This window comes from Myotis daubentonii, chromosome 2, assembly GCF_963259705.1.
Source record: "Myotis daubentonii chromosome 2, mMyoDau2.1, whole genome shotgun sequence".
Classification (NCBI taxonomy): Eukaryota; Metazoa; Chordata; class Mammalia; order Chiroptera; family Vespertilionidae; genus Myotis; species Myotis daubentonii.
The window spans coordinates 102,013,271-102,028,982 of NC_081841.1; the positions used below are offsets into that span (position 1 = coordinate 102,013,271).

The following is a 15,712-nucleotide window of genomic DNA, read 5'->3' on the forward strand; positions in this document are numbered from 1 at the left end:
CCCCTGTCGGCCCAATTGCCACAACTGCCCTCCCCTGCTGGCCTGATTGCCCACAACTGCCCTCCCCTGCCGGCCATCTTGTGCAAGTGCCTGATGGTTAATTTGCATATTACCTTTTTATTATATAGGATATGTTAAGGTTTTATTTTAAAAGTAGTATTCCCAACTTATCTAAGCTTGTAAAACATGTTTAAGAATGTCACAAATTAGATCAGTTTTACCCCCTGACAGAATAAAATCTCTTCCTACAAACTATTCAACACAGAGAAAAGATGATCTATATTTTTATTTTATATCATAATCTAATCCACTTAACTTCAAAGTAAATTTGTGTTTTCTCAGAGGCATATACTACTAGTAAACTAATGTTTCTTATGATGAAAATGGGCTGAAATAACTGCATTTCATAAAACAAATTTCAATTTTGGTTACTAGCATTTTTTGAGCTAACATTAATTAGTGCTGCCAATGAGTCCTCTAACCACATGAGGGGAGCAAATCCATTTAGAATAATCATAGTAATAATAACAACAATAATAACCACCACCACAGTGATTACCATGGCCCAGGGACTACTCTACAACCTTATGAACTAAGATATTATTTTACCCCAATTTAAAGACAAGAAACTGTAGTACAGAGAAGTAACTTGTTCAAGATCTCACTCATGGCTAAGGAAATGAGGGTTGGAAAAAAAGGGAACCAATTCTAATCTTTTTTCATTTTTGTTCTTTTTCTTTCTTTTTTCTTTTTTAAAATCTTTTCTAATGGCACTGGAAAAGAAAAAAATGTCAAAAGTGAGTAAATAGCTATGTGAATTAGCCTGATAATGAATAAAATGGTGATATCATTAACCTCCACTAAATGCTTTTAAAGGAAGAGAAATATATTTACTTTGGATTGTAACTTTCTATAAACTTAATAACATTAAGAAGAAAACTGGGAAACTAGTCATAATTCATATTTAACTATGTCTAATTCCATGCTCCTCACATTGTCTAAAACATGATTAGAGCTCCCAAAATGATGATGAAGATATCAATAATCATTTCTAACCTCTCAAAAGATCATAGAGTTCTGAGTTTTAAATCTAGAAGGAAACAAACATATAAGGAATATTTATTAAAGAGTGTCTAGTCCAATCCTTTTATTTTACAAATGAGAAAAATCAACTCAAAGTTTTAAAAGACTTTCCCATATATATCTAAATGTCAAAATCTGGAGTAGAATTTACCTTCTGGTTCAACTGCTCTTTTTAATATGCCATGCTGTAGGGTACATAAAATACTATATAAAGTTTCTGAAATTGAACTACTAAAGAGGAAATCAGAACAAAATTAAATTATTTAAATCTGAAAAATAAAGGTTTCTGGAGAGGGATTAATTCCTAAGTAAACAAATGCTTCAATAATCTCCTGAAATAGTAAGTTTCTTAGGAGAGCAAGAACAGATATGACTTTAAAGGAAAAAAAAACTCGAGATAAAAAGGAAGTAAACTCAATCTCTGGGGGCTTGGTCAAAAGCCTAGAATTAAAAAAGATAACACATGTTATGATAAAGTCTGGGTGAGAGTGGCTACATGGTTGATGATAAATTAGATAATTAACCTACTTTAAGATCTATTATGAAAAGACTAGAAGGCCGGGTGCATGAATTCGTGCACGGGTGGGGTCCCTTGGCCTGGCAGGCGATCGAGAAGATTGGAGCAGCGGGAGGTTGGCTGGTGGGGGGAGAGTCCGTGGAAGGTTGGCTGTGGAAGCACACTGACCACCAGGGGCAGCTCCTGCATTGAGCGTCTGCCCCCTGGTGGTCAGTCTGCATCATAGGGACCAGTCATTCGGTCACTTAGGCTTTTATATATATAGATAGATTAGCCAGAGGTGGAAAGAGAAAACCACCAGCAAGCAGATACACAAAGCCACATGATATAAAAGAAGACCAGAGCATTTATACACATTGCACATAACTGAATATGGTATTTAATTGGATAAAGAGGTTGAAGGGATTAGCTACAAAACATATATGCATATCAAATGAACAGGAACAATAATGTGGTGAGAGCCAAGAGAGGGGGAATCGGGGATAGGTGGAGGTGGGGAAAGCAGAGGTTGGGGGGAGTCTGCAATAACGTCAACATTAAAATTATTTTTTTTAATTTTTAAATAAAATTTTAAAAATAAAATATGTAAAACTAAATTTAAAGCATATTAGAAGTTTCAAATCCTGGGGGTCATACCTTTTTTTGTAATAACTAATAAGTGCCTAAGATTAGAATAAACCCACCATCTCTTATAAAATTCAATTTCTACGTCCTATATAATTTTATCCTATCTAATAAAAGAGAAACATGGTAATTAGCCATAACTTCGCTACCCTTCCCATTGGCTAATCAGGGAAATATGCAAATTAACTGCCAACCAAGAAGGCGGCCGGCGGCCAGGCAACTGACGTGAACAGGAGGCGTGCTTGCTCCAGTGATGGAGGAAGCCAACGTTCCCAGCCTGCCACTGCTGGGCTCTGAGCTGCTCTCCAAGAAACATTGTTACAAATATAGAAGCTAAACAAAACCCCAGAAACCTGCTTTCAGTCAGCCAGGATCTCAGAGCTGGAGTCACAACAAAGTTTCAAATACAGAAAGTAAACAAAGCCCAGAAACCTGCTTTTAGCAGCCGAGGTCTCACAGCTAAAGCCAGCTCTCAGCTCCAGTGACAGCCATAGAAGGTAAATAAATACCAGAATTTTTTTTTAAAAAAAGGAAAAAAGGAGAGGTTGGGAGCTTCAGTCACCCGCCAGCCTGAAAATGGCCCTCAGCCCCTCACCCAGACTAGCCAGGCACCCCAGTGGGGACCCCCACCCTGAAGGGGCTGTAACCAGATGCAAACAGCCATCATCCCCTCATCCAGGCTGCCCAGGCACCCAAACGGGACCCCCACTCTGAAGGGGGTGTGACCAGCTGCAAACAGCCATCATCCCCTCACCCAAGATGGCTAGGCGCCCAAGCGGGACCCCCACCCTGATCCAGGACACCCTTCAGGGCAAACCATCCGGCCCCCAGCTGTGCACCAGGCCTCTATCCTATATAGTAAAAGGGTAATATGCCTTCCAGCACCGGGATCAGCGGAGCTGTGAGGCCTCCCAGCACCGGGATCAGCAGAGCCATGAGGTCTCCCAGCACCGGGATCAGCGGAGCAGCAAGGCCTCCCGGCCTGGGATCAGCAGAGCCACGAGGCCTCCTGGCACCGGGATCAGCAGAGCCGCAAGGCCTCCCAGCACCAGGATCAGCGGAGGAGCAGGCCTCCTAGCACTGGGATCAGCGGAGCCACGAGGCCTCCTGGCCCCTGGAGCAGCGTGACAGGGGGCAGCGCCCAAACCCCCTGATCACCATGTGGCTCTGTGTGTGACAGGGGGCGGGGTCACAACCTCCCTATCCGCTCTGCTCTGTTCATGAAAGGGGAAGGCGCCCCAACCTCCTGATCGGCCCTGCTCTGTACCTGATAGGGGGGAGCTCCCCAAGCCCCTGATCGGCCCTGCTCTGTGTGTGACAGGGTGCGGCGCCCAACCCCCCCATCAGCCCTGCTCTGTGTGTGACGGGGTGGAGCCGCAACCTCTCCATCGGCCCTGCCCTGAGTGTGACAGGGGGCAGCGCCCCAACCCCCTGATGGGCCCTGCTCTGTGGGTGACAGGGGGCGGCGCCCCAACCTCCCCATCGACCCTGTCTTGAGTGTGACAGGGCGCGGCGCCCCAACCCCCCAATCGGCCCTACCCTGAGCGTGATTGAGGGTGGCATCGCAACCCCCTGATGGGCCCTGCTCTGTGCATGACAGGGGGCAGCGCCCCAACCCCCTGATCGTCCGGCTCTGTATGTGACAGGGGTGGCACCACAACCCCCTGATCCGCCCTGCTCTGTGCGTGACAAGGGGTGGCACCACAACCTCCCCATCGACCCTGCCTTGAGTGTGACAGGGGGCGACGCCCCTATCCCCCAATCGGTCCTACCCTGAGTGTGACTGAGGGTGGCATCGCAACCTCCTGATCCGCCCTGCTCTGTGCATGACAGGGGGCGGCGCCCCAACTCCCCAATCGGGCCTGCTCTGAGCCCGACCAGGGGCTGCACCTAGGGAGTGGGCCTAAGCCAGCAGGTGGTTATCTCCTGAGGGATCCCAGACTGTGAGAGGGCACAAGTGGGGCTGAGGGACAACCCCCCCCCCCACCGCCAGTGCACAAATTTTTGTGCACCGGGCCTCTAGTCCTCTAATCATGAAATAACCTGTGAAGGACTCAGTAGGCTATCACTGTGCCTTTTTTGTTATATCATCATTTTATAACATTTAACTCTCCACTAATTCTGAAACTGTACAGATTTTAAAACCAGTAAGACAATTATTTATGGGGCAAACTAAAAAGCAAAATTTTATCTAGGTATAAACTCAATGAAGTTTTACTTATCTTTATTTTATTTTTTCCATCACTTTTTACCGCCCCCTACCTTCCTCCACCCCACCCCCCATGAAGTTTTCTAAAAAAGACAAAATATGCTCTGAGAGGTAAAATAAGTTGTTTTTTTTTTTTTTTTTTGCTTCTTTAAGAATTTCCAAACTCTTTCTTATAGAATATTTTCCAAATTTTCTATAAAAATGTAAAATTTTTAATGTCCAATATGTATTTTAACCAAATTCAAAATATCAGCAGGCTTAAATAAAACATTTGTAATATTTATGCTAAATGTTCTCCCCACTAAGCCTACTCAAATACATGCTCAAGCATTCCTTATCAGTATTTAATCAATATGTATATAATAGAAGGCTCCTTCCTTTGAAGTTTTCATCCCTCTTAAATTAATATTTACCGTAAAAACAGCAAAAATTAGTAAAACAATGGCAACTCACTTTGAATGTTCCTATCACTGAAGCACTATTTTAGTAATAAAATATTAATAAAAATTAAATATTTTACTAACAAAAAATTTCATTGACCCTATTTCTTGGGACAATATAAGGAATTTTATTATCTAATACTAGGGGCCCAGTGCATGAATTCGTGCACCTTGAAAGGAACTGTGGGCTGTGAGGCTGCGGTAGGCACAGGGGTGGGTCTTGGCCTATCCTCCGCACCCCTGCCTGGCCCCTCCCACCGTGGCCCCCTGTCCCCTGTCCGCCAGCAGCCCCACTCCCACCGCCGCCGCTCCCACTTGCTGACAGCACCAGCCCTGCTTGCACCCGTTGAAAGTGTGGAGCTATTGGGGCCAGCGCCAACAGTGGGTGCAAACGGGGCCAGCGCTGTCAGTGGGTGCAAGCAGCGGCTGCTGCCCCAATCGCCCCCGAGGAGCAGGGGGATGTAGAGAAGCCCTCAGGGGCTATCAGGGCCAACAGCCACCACTCGCACCTGCTGATGGCGCCAAGCGATCAGGACCAGCGCTGGGCACTGGCAGCGGTTGCGAGCAGCCACTCTGGCACCCTCTGCAGGTGCGAGCAAGGCTGGCACTGGCAGTGGGTGCGAGCGGCAGCTCCAGCGCCAGCAGCAGGTGTGAGTGCCAGGTGGGACCGTGGCACGCGGGAACAAAGAATTTTCAGTAACCACCAGAGGCTCGCCCCAATGACAGCAAATGATGTGCCGCCTTGGTCTGGCGCCCCTGCTCACCTGCTCCACCATCCCACTGCGGCTGACGCCCACCTTGTTCCACGCACGCCCCCTAGTGGTCAGCACACGCCATAGTGACCAGTTGTTCGGTTGTTCCGCCATTCAGTCTATTTGCATATTAGCCTTTTATTATATAGGACTAGAGGCCCGGTGCACAAAATTTGTGCACTCGGGGGGCGAGGGGAAAAGGTGCGTCCCCTCAGCCCAGCCTGCGCCCATTTGCAGTCCAGGACCCCTTGGGGGATATCCACCTGTTGACTTAGGCCCACTCCCCGGGGGATCAGGCTTAAGCTTGCAGTCAGACATCCTTCTGGCAGCCAGGAAGCCCTCGGGGGATGACCGGCTAAAGGCTTAGGCCCCCAAGGGTCGGGCCTAAACTGTTAGTTGGACATTCTTAGTGCTGCCATGGAGGTGGGAGAAGCTCCTGCCACCATCACTGCACTGGCCAGCCATGAGCCAGCTTCTGGCTGAGTGGCACTACTCCTCGGTCTGACCTAAACCCTAGAGATTAGTACTTCATTTTACAACTTTTTCTCGGTTTATAGGCAGCAGCAAACTCAGACCACACAGTCGGGTGTGCAAGAAATGTTGCTTTCTTTATTGTTTAGTAACCAAACCTAACTTCAACTTCAGCCCCCATTCTGCCAAGTGAAAAAACAAAAACAAAATATTATTTAACTTAGGTTCCCCCCCCCCCCCTTCTCTGGAGTTGTACTTCCATGTCAGACAGTTTATATCTCAGGCAGAGGTGCCGAAGAACCGAGCAGGGTCAAGAACATCTGGACCTCAGTCTTCTGTCTGGGCTGGCCCCCACCCAGCTGCCCTTGACCCTCACCTCAGAGCTCAAGTCCATGCTGATCCCTGGTATGTTCTCCTCATCTGGGCCTTGAGGCCTCTTGAGTCCAATTTGCTCTCTCCCTCCCTCCCTGCCACCTTCTCTCTCTCACACAAAGAGGTATTGGGCTTTCTGGGGTGAGGTCCTCTGACACCTCCTCAGCTCTGTTGCATGGACACCATCTTGGTGCCTTGGTCACAGCCACAGAGCTGTGTGGCTGCTCTCAGACCCTCCGTCTCCTGCTACCTTAGGGAGTGACTCAGTGGGAGGGGAGGGTCACAGTCCTTTTTACATGGCCGCCAACAAACACTCAGTGTTCCTTCCCTCTAGTTCTCCTTCTCCTCCTCACCCCAGTCCAGGCACGTCTATGTGCAGGGCAGGGGAGGGTGGGAGGCAGGCGTGTCTCTGACCCAGCACACAGGCTTCCAGATCCACTGCTCCCCCAGGAGGTCTTCCATGCTCTGGACCTCAACACCCAGGACCTGTCCCCTCTCAGCTGCAGGTCTTTGCCCGCAGTGGTCAAGTCTGTTTAGAGCAGTGGTTCTCAACCTTGGCTGCACATTAGAATCACCTGGGAATCTTTTCAAAATCCTGATTTCTGGGCCTCATCCTCCGGAAATTCTGTTTCTTTGTTGCTAATATTGTGGCTCTACCCCATAACAAAGAAACAGAATTTCCAGAGGATGAGGCCCAGAAATCAGGATTTTAAAAAGATTCCCAGGTGATTCTAATGTGCAGCCAAGGTTGAGAACCACTGGTTTAGAGGCTTGAAGTCAAGAAGTGCCTCTTTGTTCTCTGCTTTCTGGAGGCGGTCAGCGTGGAACATTCCTGCCTGGACTGGGGAGGGGTCTCTGGGTGTTAAGAATACCAGGAGGGGGAGCACAGACTCCTCCTAGAGCTCTGAGTTGGGAAAGGCAGCACCCCTTCACCTCTAACCCCAGGACGTTTCTTTAGAAGCAGAAGCCTCATCCCGTGCAGGGGCCGGTGCTGGCTGCCTCAGTTTCTCAGCGACAACGAATTTGATGAGCTTCTTTTCCCCACTGCAGTAGCTGCTTCATTTGTTGGTTCTCGCATTTTTCATTAGCTGCTAAATCGCCCCTATGGCTGCAAACCTGTTGTGCCTGACTCAGCCAGTGGGGAGCTATGGGAGCTGTGCAGGGACAGGGGAAGGGGGAGGGGGGCCCCGCCTGCAGGGAGGGTCAGTGGTGCCTGCCTGGCTGTCTCAGAGGATGTGGCTTAGGTTAGGTCCTGTCCTTTGGCGACTATAGGAGGGGAGGCGGTGTCCTCTGCTCCCCACTTTGACTCAGGGGTGGAAGTTCTTGCTCTCTGGCCTCATAACTCAGTGGATCATAGTGGGATGCGGCAGGCAGGCAGCTTCTGCGGCTGCACACAGGCGCGGGCCTGCAACCCGGACCGGATCAGGTCACAGGTGGCAGCAGGCAGCTTCTGTGGCTGCACATGCTGTGGGCAGGCGGCTTCAGAGGTTGCACATGGGCTTGGGCTGTGGGCTTCTGCTGCCTCACAGCGGCGCAGGCAGGCGGCTTCTGGGGGGTCTGGGTTGCCGCCTGGCCTGCTCCCGGACTCTCCCGCCCTCTGATAGCCCGGCGCAGACCCTCGCCCTCCCATCGCCATGACGATCTCTGGGTGCAGGCCAGCCAGCAACCCCAACCGGCTTTCCAATGGCGATCACTGGCTGAAGGCGGCCTTTGCCCACCCCCCAGCTCTTGCCTGCCGCTTGGGTTGCGGATCACCATTCTTCAGTCCTTCCCCTTTCACCTCCCGGCATTGCGGCTACGTATGCAAATTAACCGCCATCTTTGTTGGTGGTTAACCGCCATCTTGGCTGGCAGTTAATTTGCATATCGCCCTGATTAGCCAATGGGAAGGGTAGCGGTCGTACGCCAATTACCATGTTTCTCTTTTATTAGATAGGATTATTATATAGGGTAATATTCTGACTACATAAAAAGGTGACTATCAAACCACCCCCTTAACAAAGCATGAGCCTGGAGGTTTTTCTTCCCTTCCTTTCTTTCTGAAGTGCTATGACCACACAACACAGCTTACTCTTACTGAATGATGCCAGTGAGACTGAAGAAAAGACAAATAGCAGCTTCACCTGGGAGTAGTTCAAAGAGTAGTTCAAAGTTAAACATGGGCAAGGTGCTGTGCTAGATACAGGCTTGCTCAAGGTAAACCTGTTAGATCCACTGGGCAGCTAACTTGTGGCCTTGGCCTCACTGACACCACGTTATAACAGACCTATCTCACCCTATGGATGCAGGTGAGCAAGCGGCCAGGCCAGTGCCACCTCATGATCTACCTACCTTCCGCTGCAGCAGTTTCTCCTTTTATCCAATCCCTCCCCAACAATCCCTTCCCAACCATGACGCCTACTACCACTGCATAGGAAGGGACAATAATTATCACAGTGGGAGCTAGTCAGGATTAACAGTCAGGATCCATACTATCACTCTCCAGTCCTAGGCCACCAAAAACAGCTCTAGAACTTCCACCTCAATTTCAAAACATAGGCCTCTCTATGGTTTTGGCCACTTTTCCCATTATTTCATCATTATTAAGTACAATATTAAAAATTGGATAGCTATTCTGTGCCAGGCCCTGAAAGTCTCAAAACTACTACAGAGGCAAAATAACACCATGTGATACTGAAAACGTATTTTTCACGGACAAATAACAAGAGTCATTTCTACAGGTATCTTTGCAAATTTATTCAGGGCAATCTAAACATAACCACTCATTTGAGTCAGGCTAACAAGAAAAGCAAACTAATTTTCACATGTAAGCAGAACAATAGTGATCTAAAAAAGACATATCTGAAAGATTTGCTTTTAACACAGTTATTTAACCCAATTAAGGTGCTACCAATTTGCCCAGGCACCTTATGTTGACAAATGAAACAATTATGTGAACTTTATTATTTACAGAATAAAATTTTAATTCATCATAAATGTTTCCACAGCTGCTGATTCTCTGAGAACTATCATTCTTTTTAGGTCCAGCCCCTCTTCTCTCCACCACTCCACACACACCTCCAATCTCATCCATGTTTAACCAAACTCACTTCGCTCAGGTATAAAGGACTCTGGAAACTGTTTTATTATATGCAAAAGTTAGCGCTCCACCAAAGGGCAGAAATAAATGACAGCCCCTCCCCTTAAACCTTCACAATCTAAAAAGCAGATAAGAGGAAAATGTACAACACATTACATATGATAAGTGCTATTGAGATAACAAAAATGCGGTTAAGTTATATGAGGGGGATGAAGGATGGCGACAGACGGGGGTACGATTATTCAAGTAAGGCTATCTGTTTGACAGACAGTTATGAATTCACCAGACAAGGGGGGAGGCGGAGTGTTCAAAGTCTAGAAAAATGGCATTTATAAAAGCACAAGGGTAAATATCTTCATTTTCCTTGATTATTAATTTTAAAATTCTCAGAAGGTAAATTACAGTTTTCTTTAAAGGATAAAATTGCAAATTACTTTGAGATATTTAGCATTACTTTGGAAGCACATCAAAATCTAAATATAGACACAATTTTAACATTACTTTTGAAACATTCTCATTTGGCCAGGTACTGGTGTTTTTGTATTTGCCAACAATACACACACACCACATGCAATCAATGCCCCAGAGTGGAAGCCCTAGGAAGAGCTTCAGAGTCTACATTCTTGAGATCAGAATCCCACTTACTCATGTTTGACTTGGCAACTCTCTCTGTGCCTCATTTTCCTAATCTGATTATAGTATACTAGTGGCCTGGTGCACGGATTTGTGCACACTGAAAGGAAATTAATTAGAAGAAATATTTTAATATCACTATTTGCCCTCTCTATAATAAAGGTGTCAACCAAATTCGCCATCGACAATGACAGATGGAAACACACATGTGCAACTGGCACCAGAGAGTTTTATATGTATCGCACATGCGCGAATCAATTTAGCCTTTTATATATATAGATTTTACATTTACTAATACGTTCATTTGAATATTGTGTGTTTCCCTCAACTACATTGTAAACACCATGAAAGCAGAGGCTGTCTTGATCACTGCTCTTTACCTAACACTCAGCAGTATCTAGCCCTTAGTGGGTGCCAAATGTACTAGTATACCTAATATACCTGAGTAAATGAATGGTTAGTAAAGAGTAACACATCACTCCTGAAGAACTAGACTTTGATAATGAACTATGACCCAAAAATCTGTGTAGCTCAGCAATCTGGCAAGATTATCACTCTCAAAGACTTAATTATCATATTCCTTCTGAAACAGAATAACTGGAATATCTAAAAATAACCTAAATGACCCTCAAAAATCATGTTAATATAGTTCCTTTAATATCAATACCTCCTAAAATATAAATTGTGAGAAAAACAAATATCTATTTGAGGAAGTGAATTCACCAATGATTCATGCTTCAATATGGTTTCTGATATCCTGTAGATCAATGATTTTCAACCGGTGTGCCACAAGAATTTTTAAAACACACAATATCTAATTATTTAGTCAGGGGCATTGACCTCTTTTCCCTTAGACTGTCAAATAAAAAAAATGATAACAGCCACCACAACAACAGCCATCAGTGTAAATGAATTAAAAGTATATCTTTTTGTCAGACCAACAAAAAATATATTTTGATGTGCCACAGAATTTTAGTAATTAGTTTACGTGTGCAATGAGATGAAAAGGTTGGAAAGCACTGCTGTAGATTTTAATCCCACCTGACTTCAGCCATTTTTTAATACTGTTCATCAGCATGCAGTATAGAATCTGCTTCTAAAGCATCCGCCCCCCGCCACCTGATTCACCACTCCTTTAAAAAAAAAAAAGTATATAAAATATACCACCCTTAAATCGAAGATTGCTTGGGGATCTCCTATAAAAAGGCTAGTAAGACAAAACACAAGGAAAGATTTCAAAATTCTTTTAAAACATAATTACCAGGCTCGCGTTGAAAAGAGTAACTTTTTTCTGTGGTGGCCCATAATTATGACTCTCAGATGTAAGCTCATAAAAAGCTTGAAACGAATTTGCCCCATCAGGTGGGAAATTGTGGTCCTCCTGGCTAAGCACAAAAATCACCAAGATTTACATGCACCCACGTTTTGCTTCACTTGGGACTTTTCAACAGGCATTAGCACTTTGCCCTTCAAGTCTATTTAGAAACCCCAAGAGAACACAGACCATAATTTTGCAGTCAGTCCCTGCACAGAACTACATCAAGCCACACACAGATGTGCCCCTAGGATATTCAAGTAAACAAACGACAGGAAAGCTTAAGCGGTTTGCAACATTAACGTAGATTCCCAAAGACAAGACTGCCACCTGGACACAAGGTTGGGTAAGGGAAAGCTCGTTACTCTCGAAAGAGCAGTAATGGAGAAAATTTCCACAGCGCTTATTTAAAGTTTCCATCTTCATACACACACACCCCTTCCCCTAAGCACCGGCGGGGGGGACTCGGCCTCCCGGGGCGCCAGGAGGGAACCCGCACTGGACTTCCGTCCTCTCCTGGGCAGGCATGAGACCCCGCCTTCCCGCCCGCGGACCCCCGCCGCCGCGCAGGGCCACCTCCCCGCTCCGCACGCTGCCAGGCGGCCACGGAGCGCGCGCGCCGGAGACCTCCCACCTCCGACCCCGGCCGGGGCCGCGCTCCAGCCCGGGTGCGCCCGCCGCCGGGCCCCCGCGCCTCGGGAAGCCTTCAGCAGTTGAGCCCCAGGGCGCTGAAGACCGGGGCCCGCCCCCCGCCACAACCGGCACGGGCGCCCCCTGTCACCCTCGCGCCGCCCCGTCCACCGGGCCGCTAATCCCCGCACTCCCCGCCCGCCGCCGTCCAACTGCCCCCGCTGCCCACCACCCCCACCCGGGCCCCGCGGACGGACGGAGGGCGGGGACGGGCCCCGCTGCCAGCCCGCCCCAGAGGTCCCGGGCCGCCCCCCGCCGCACCTACCATGGTACAGATGGAGGCGAATTTGGAGACTGTCATTAGGATTTCCATCCGCCCAGCGCCATCTTCCACCCAATCACAGCGGCGGCGGCGGCGGGCGGGAGAGAAGGGGAGCCGGGCCGCCCTCTCGCACCGCAGCCCGCGGGCGGACCCCGATCGGCCGTGGACCCACGCACTGAGCCTGCTCTGCCAACGCTGCCGTCGTCGCCGCCGGCGCTCCGGCACTTGCCACCTCGGGCCCCAGCCCCCTCCTGCTGGCCGCCCGCCCGCCCCCGGCTCCTCCCCGGCACAGGGCGCAGCCGCTGCCTCGGGGTCCGCGCCTGCCCGCGAAGCTGCCCGACACGCACCCCGCCCAGCGCGCTGGGAAGCGGGCTCCGCCGAGGCCCTAAAGCCCCGCCCGCTTCGCAGCTGCGCGGCCCAGCGGCGCGCCCCGCCCACCCGCCGCGCGCCGGGACCGCCTCGCGCGCAGCCCCGCCCACTTCCCCTGCTCACGCCCCTCCCTCCCGGAGCGCGCCTGTCGGGGAACTCCCGAGCCGGCCCTGCCCGGCGCTCGGCCTGGCGCCGCTTCCTGCCGGCGTCCCTCGCGGTCCTAGAGCCTGCTCCCGTCCGCGCGAGCTCCAGGTGCAGCTAGGGGCTGCTGGGGAGGTGCGCGTCGCTGGGGCTGGGGGTGGGGAAGGGGTGTGCAAATCCCGGAGGGACTGACCCGCAGCCTCCACCGAGGGCGAGAGGACAGCTATTTCTCACTGCTGAAGCAGAAAATGGGGCAGTGATGTGGATAATTCTGAGTGGAATGGCAGTAAACCTGCCTCTGTACATTTAAAATAACCCAGGTAATCTAACGTTCCAAGCACTAAACAAAATGTAAGGTGGTTTGTTTCTTTGGTGAATGGCCTGAGTCAAAACTCCCTAACTTAGCAAAAGGCCAATTGCATAAAAATGAAATAGGCAAAAAAGAAACTATGTTTAACTCTTTGAATTAAGAAGAAAGGTAAGTAATGGTAAGGGGTCCGAAAAGGGGTCGAAGCTGCCTTATGCCTGCCTGTTGGCCATAAATTCAGAATTTGTTTATAAATATAGTTTCTAAACATATTCATCCTGAAAGTTGAATTGCAAAATGGAGATCTTAGCCCAATAATGATGATGATGTTACCAGGACCAGACATCTCTCAAACAAGAAGTGTCTGGTGAGAAACATTTAAGCAGTATTAGCTAGTGGTATAGTTCCTCTTTTCTACGATTATAAAATTCATTTTACCCTGTTGGTGTTAAGCAACTCAGCTTTATTTCCTTCTATTTGAGAAAGTAGTTCAAGTGTGTAGCATAACTTTATAAATTATTAGAAAGCTTGTGATACTTTTTGATTGGTGAAACGTACTAATGAGGTGCTTTCCTGTGTTCCCCCATTTCAGTGGGGCTGAGGAACTGAATTCAAACAAACATAAAATCAGATATGCTTTACACCATAGTTCAAAGTATTCAAAACACAAAACAAAGCATTCAAAGAAAAAATTAGGTGAAAAATAGATTTCTGGTACATGAATTCTGTTTCTATTATGATTTTCATTATAAGCTTGTTTGGAGGAAAAAAATACAAATAGGATATAGCCGAGTCCCACAGTAGGTGGCTTGGTTCTCCAGGCACCTGCCTCCATGTTAGTTGGGGCCCTCCCTCTTTGCCTGATAGGCAAGCCAGTGCCTAGGACCCTGTTTGTCACCACCCATTCAGATTCAGGTATGTGGGTGTTTACCTCCTTTTTCCTGCCTAGTGTCACCCACCTGAATTCTATTTGTTGTGTTCCATTCTACTTAGACCTCCAGGGCCTGCCTGGGCCTCCTACCACTGTCACAATGCTCCTGGATCCTTGGATAAATGTCTATTGTCATTCTGTCCTCCCCATTTGCTTTTCTGTTCCAGCACACAGGTCTAATGTAACAGAATTTAAGCCCCACCTCCATCTACAGTGCTCACCACCATGTCGCCTTGTCCATGAATCCTAAACGTCACAGGAACAGAGGCAACAAGCCCAATACATAAGTTTATGGAAAAACAAGGCCTTTTAAAAATGAATTTCTGATAGAATTATCTGGAGTTGTGCTTGATGTTATAGCCATCTAAATTTGCAGGTGATATCATAGAACCTAATTGCACAACCTCACCATGCCTTGTCTCCCCAGCTTAAGGTTAATCAGAGAGGCACAACAAAAAGAGGGATTCTTCTATGTGCTATGCGCTGCCCTGGGGTGGTTTTTTTTAACTATATATAATGCAGTTGAACATAATATTTGGCTAAAACGCCACACTTTTGCACCTAGAGCTCGGGGGTGGGGGGTGCGGGGTGCATCTGGGCTTAGAACACAGTTTTTACCTACGACTGTATCAGTTTTACAAAGTGCTTGATCATGCCTAGAGAAAGATGAGTTTGAGTACGTCTGACTTCTTTGGGGCCTTCATGAGAGTATGTGCTACACAATAAACCCAGATAACCTCAAGGACCAAGCAAGTAAATGAACTAGAGCCATCCTTAATCCGTTGGTCGGCACATTTTTAAAATTTGTTTCATTTGAATACTTTTATACCATCGTATACTGTCCAGTTCCTTGCAAGCCACCCATATTTCTGCTACTTATCTTGTCTCCCCTCAAACCAAACGTCCCTCATATATTTCTGCCACTTCTCTTCCTCTTCTCCCTAAAGGCATTTGGGTTTGCACCAGTTAACAACATACTAGTAAATGAGTGAAATGCTGCCTGTGACAGGGTGGGGAGTGGTGTGTGTGGGGGGGGGGGGCGGGGGGGAATACAGGGGATAGAAGACATTCATAACGACAGGTAGCACTTATTAAGGAGTTTTCTGTACACAAAGCATTTTATTTATTTTTTATTTTTAAATATATTTTTATTGATTTCAGAGAGGAAGAGAGAGATAGAAACATCAATGATGAGAGAGAACCATTGATTGGCTGCCTCCTGCACTCCCTCTACTGGGTGTGTGCCCCTGACTGGAATCGGACCCAGGACCCTTCAGTCTACAGGCCAACGCTCTATCCACTGAGCCAAACCAGCTAGAGCTACACCACGCATTTTATCAAATCCTCATAAAGCCATGAAAGTGGTGCTATTATTACCCCATTTTCTAGGAAACTAAGGCACACAGGTAACTTTCCCAAGTGAGAGGGTGCAGAATATGCTATCCCCAAACATACTACTTTGGCATATTGATTATTTTGAATTAAAGTTACTTGAGAAAAAGCCAGTGTAAGAAGGA

At 47.6% G+C, this 15,712-nt stretch overlaps 1 protein-coding gene across 4 annotated transcripts in view; it reads right to left on the reverse strand.

Annotated features, from left to right (window-relative positions):
- The window catches only part of USP12 (ubiquitin specific peptidase 12), a 119,476-nt gene extending 106,746 nt beyond the window's left edge, over positions 1 to 12,730 (reverse strand). For 2 of the 4 annotated variants that reach the window (XM_059684065.1, XM_059684066.1), the window contains exon 1: positions 12,451 to 12,729. In XM_059684065.1, coding sequence (XP_059540048.1) covers positions 12,451 to 12,498 — 48 coding nt within the window. In that variant the 5' untranslated portion in view covers positions 12,499 to 12,729. Of the gene's footprint in view, positions 1 to 12,450 lie in introns of all 4 variants that reach the window. The other 2 variants (XM_059684063.1, XM_059684064.1) reach the window with 2 other exon arrangements.
- Between the last annotated feature and the right edge of the window lie 2,982 nt (positions 12,731 to 15,712).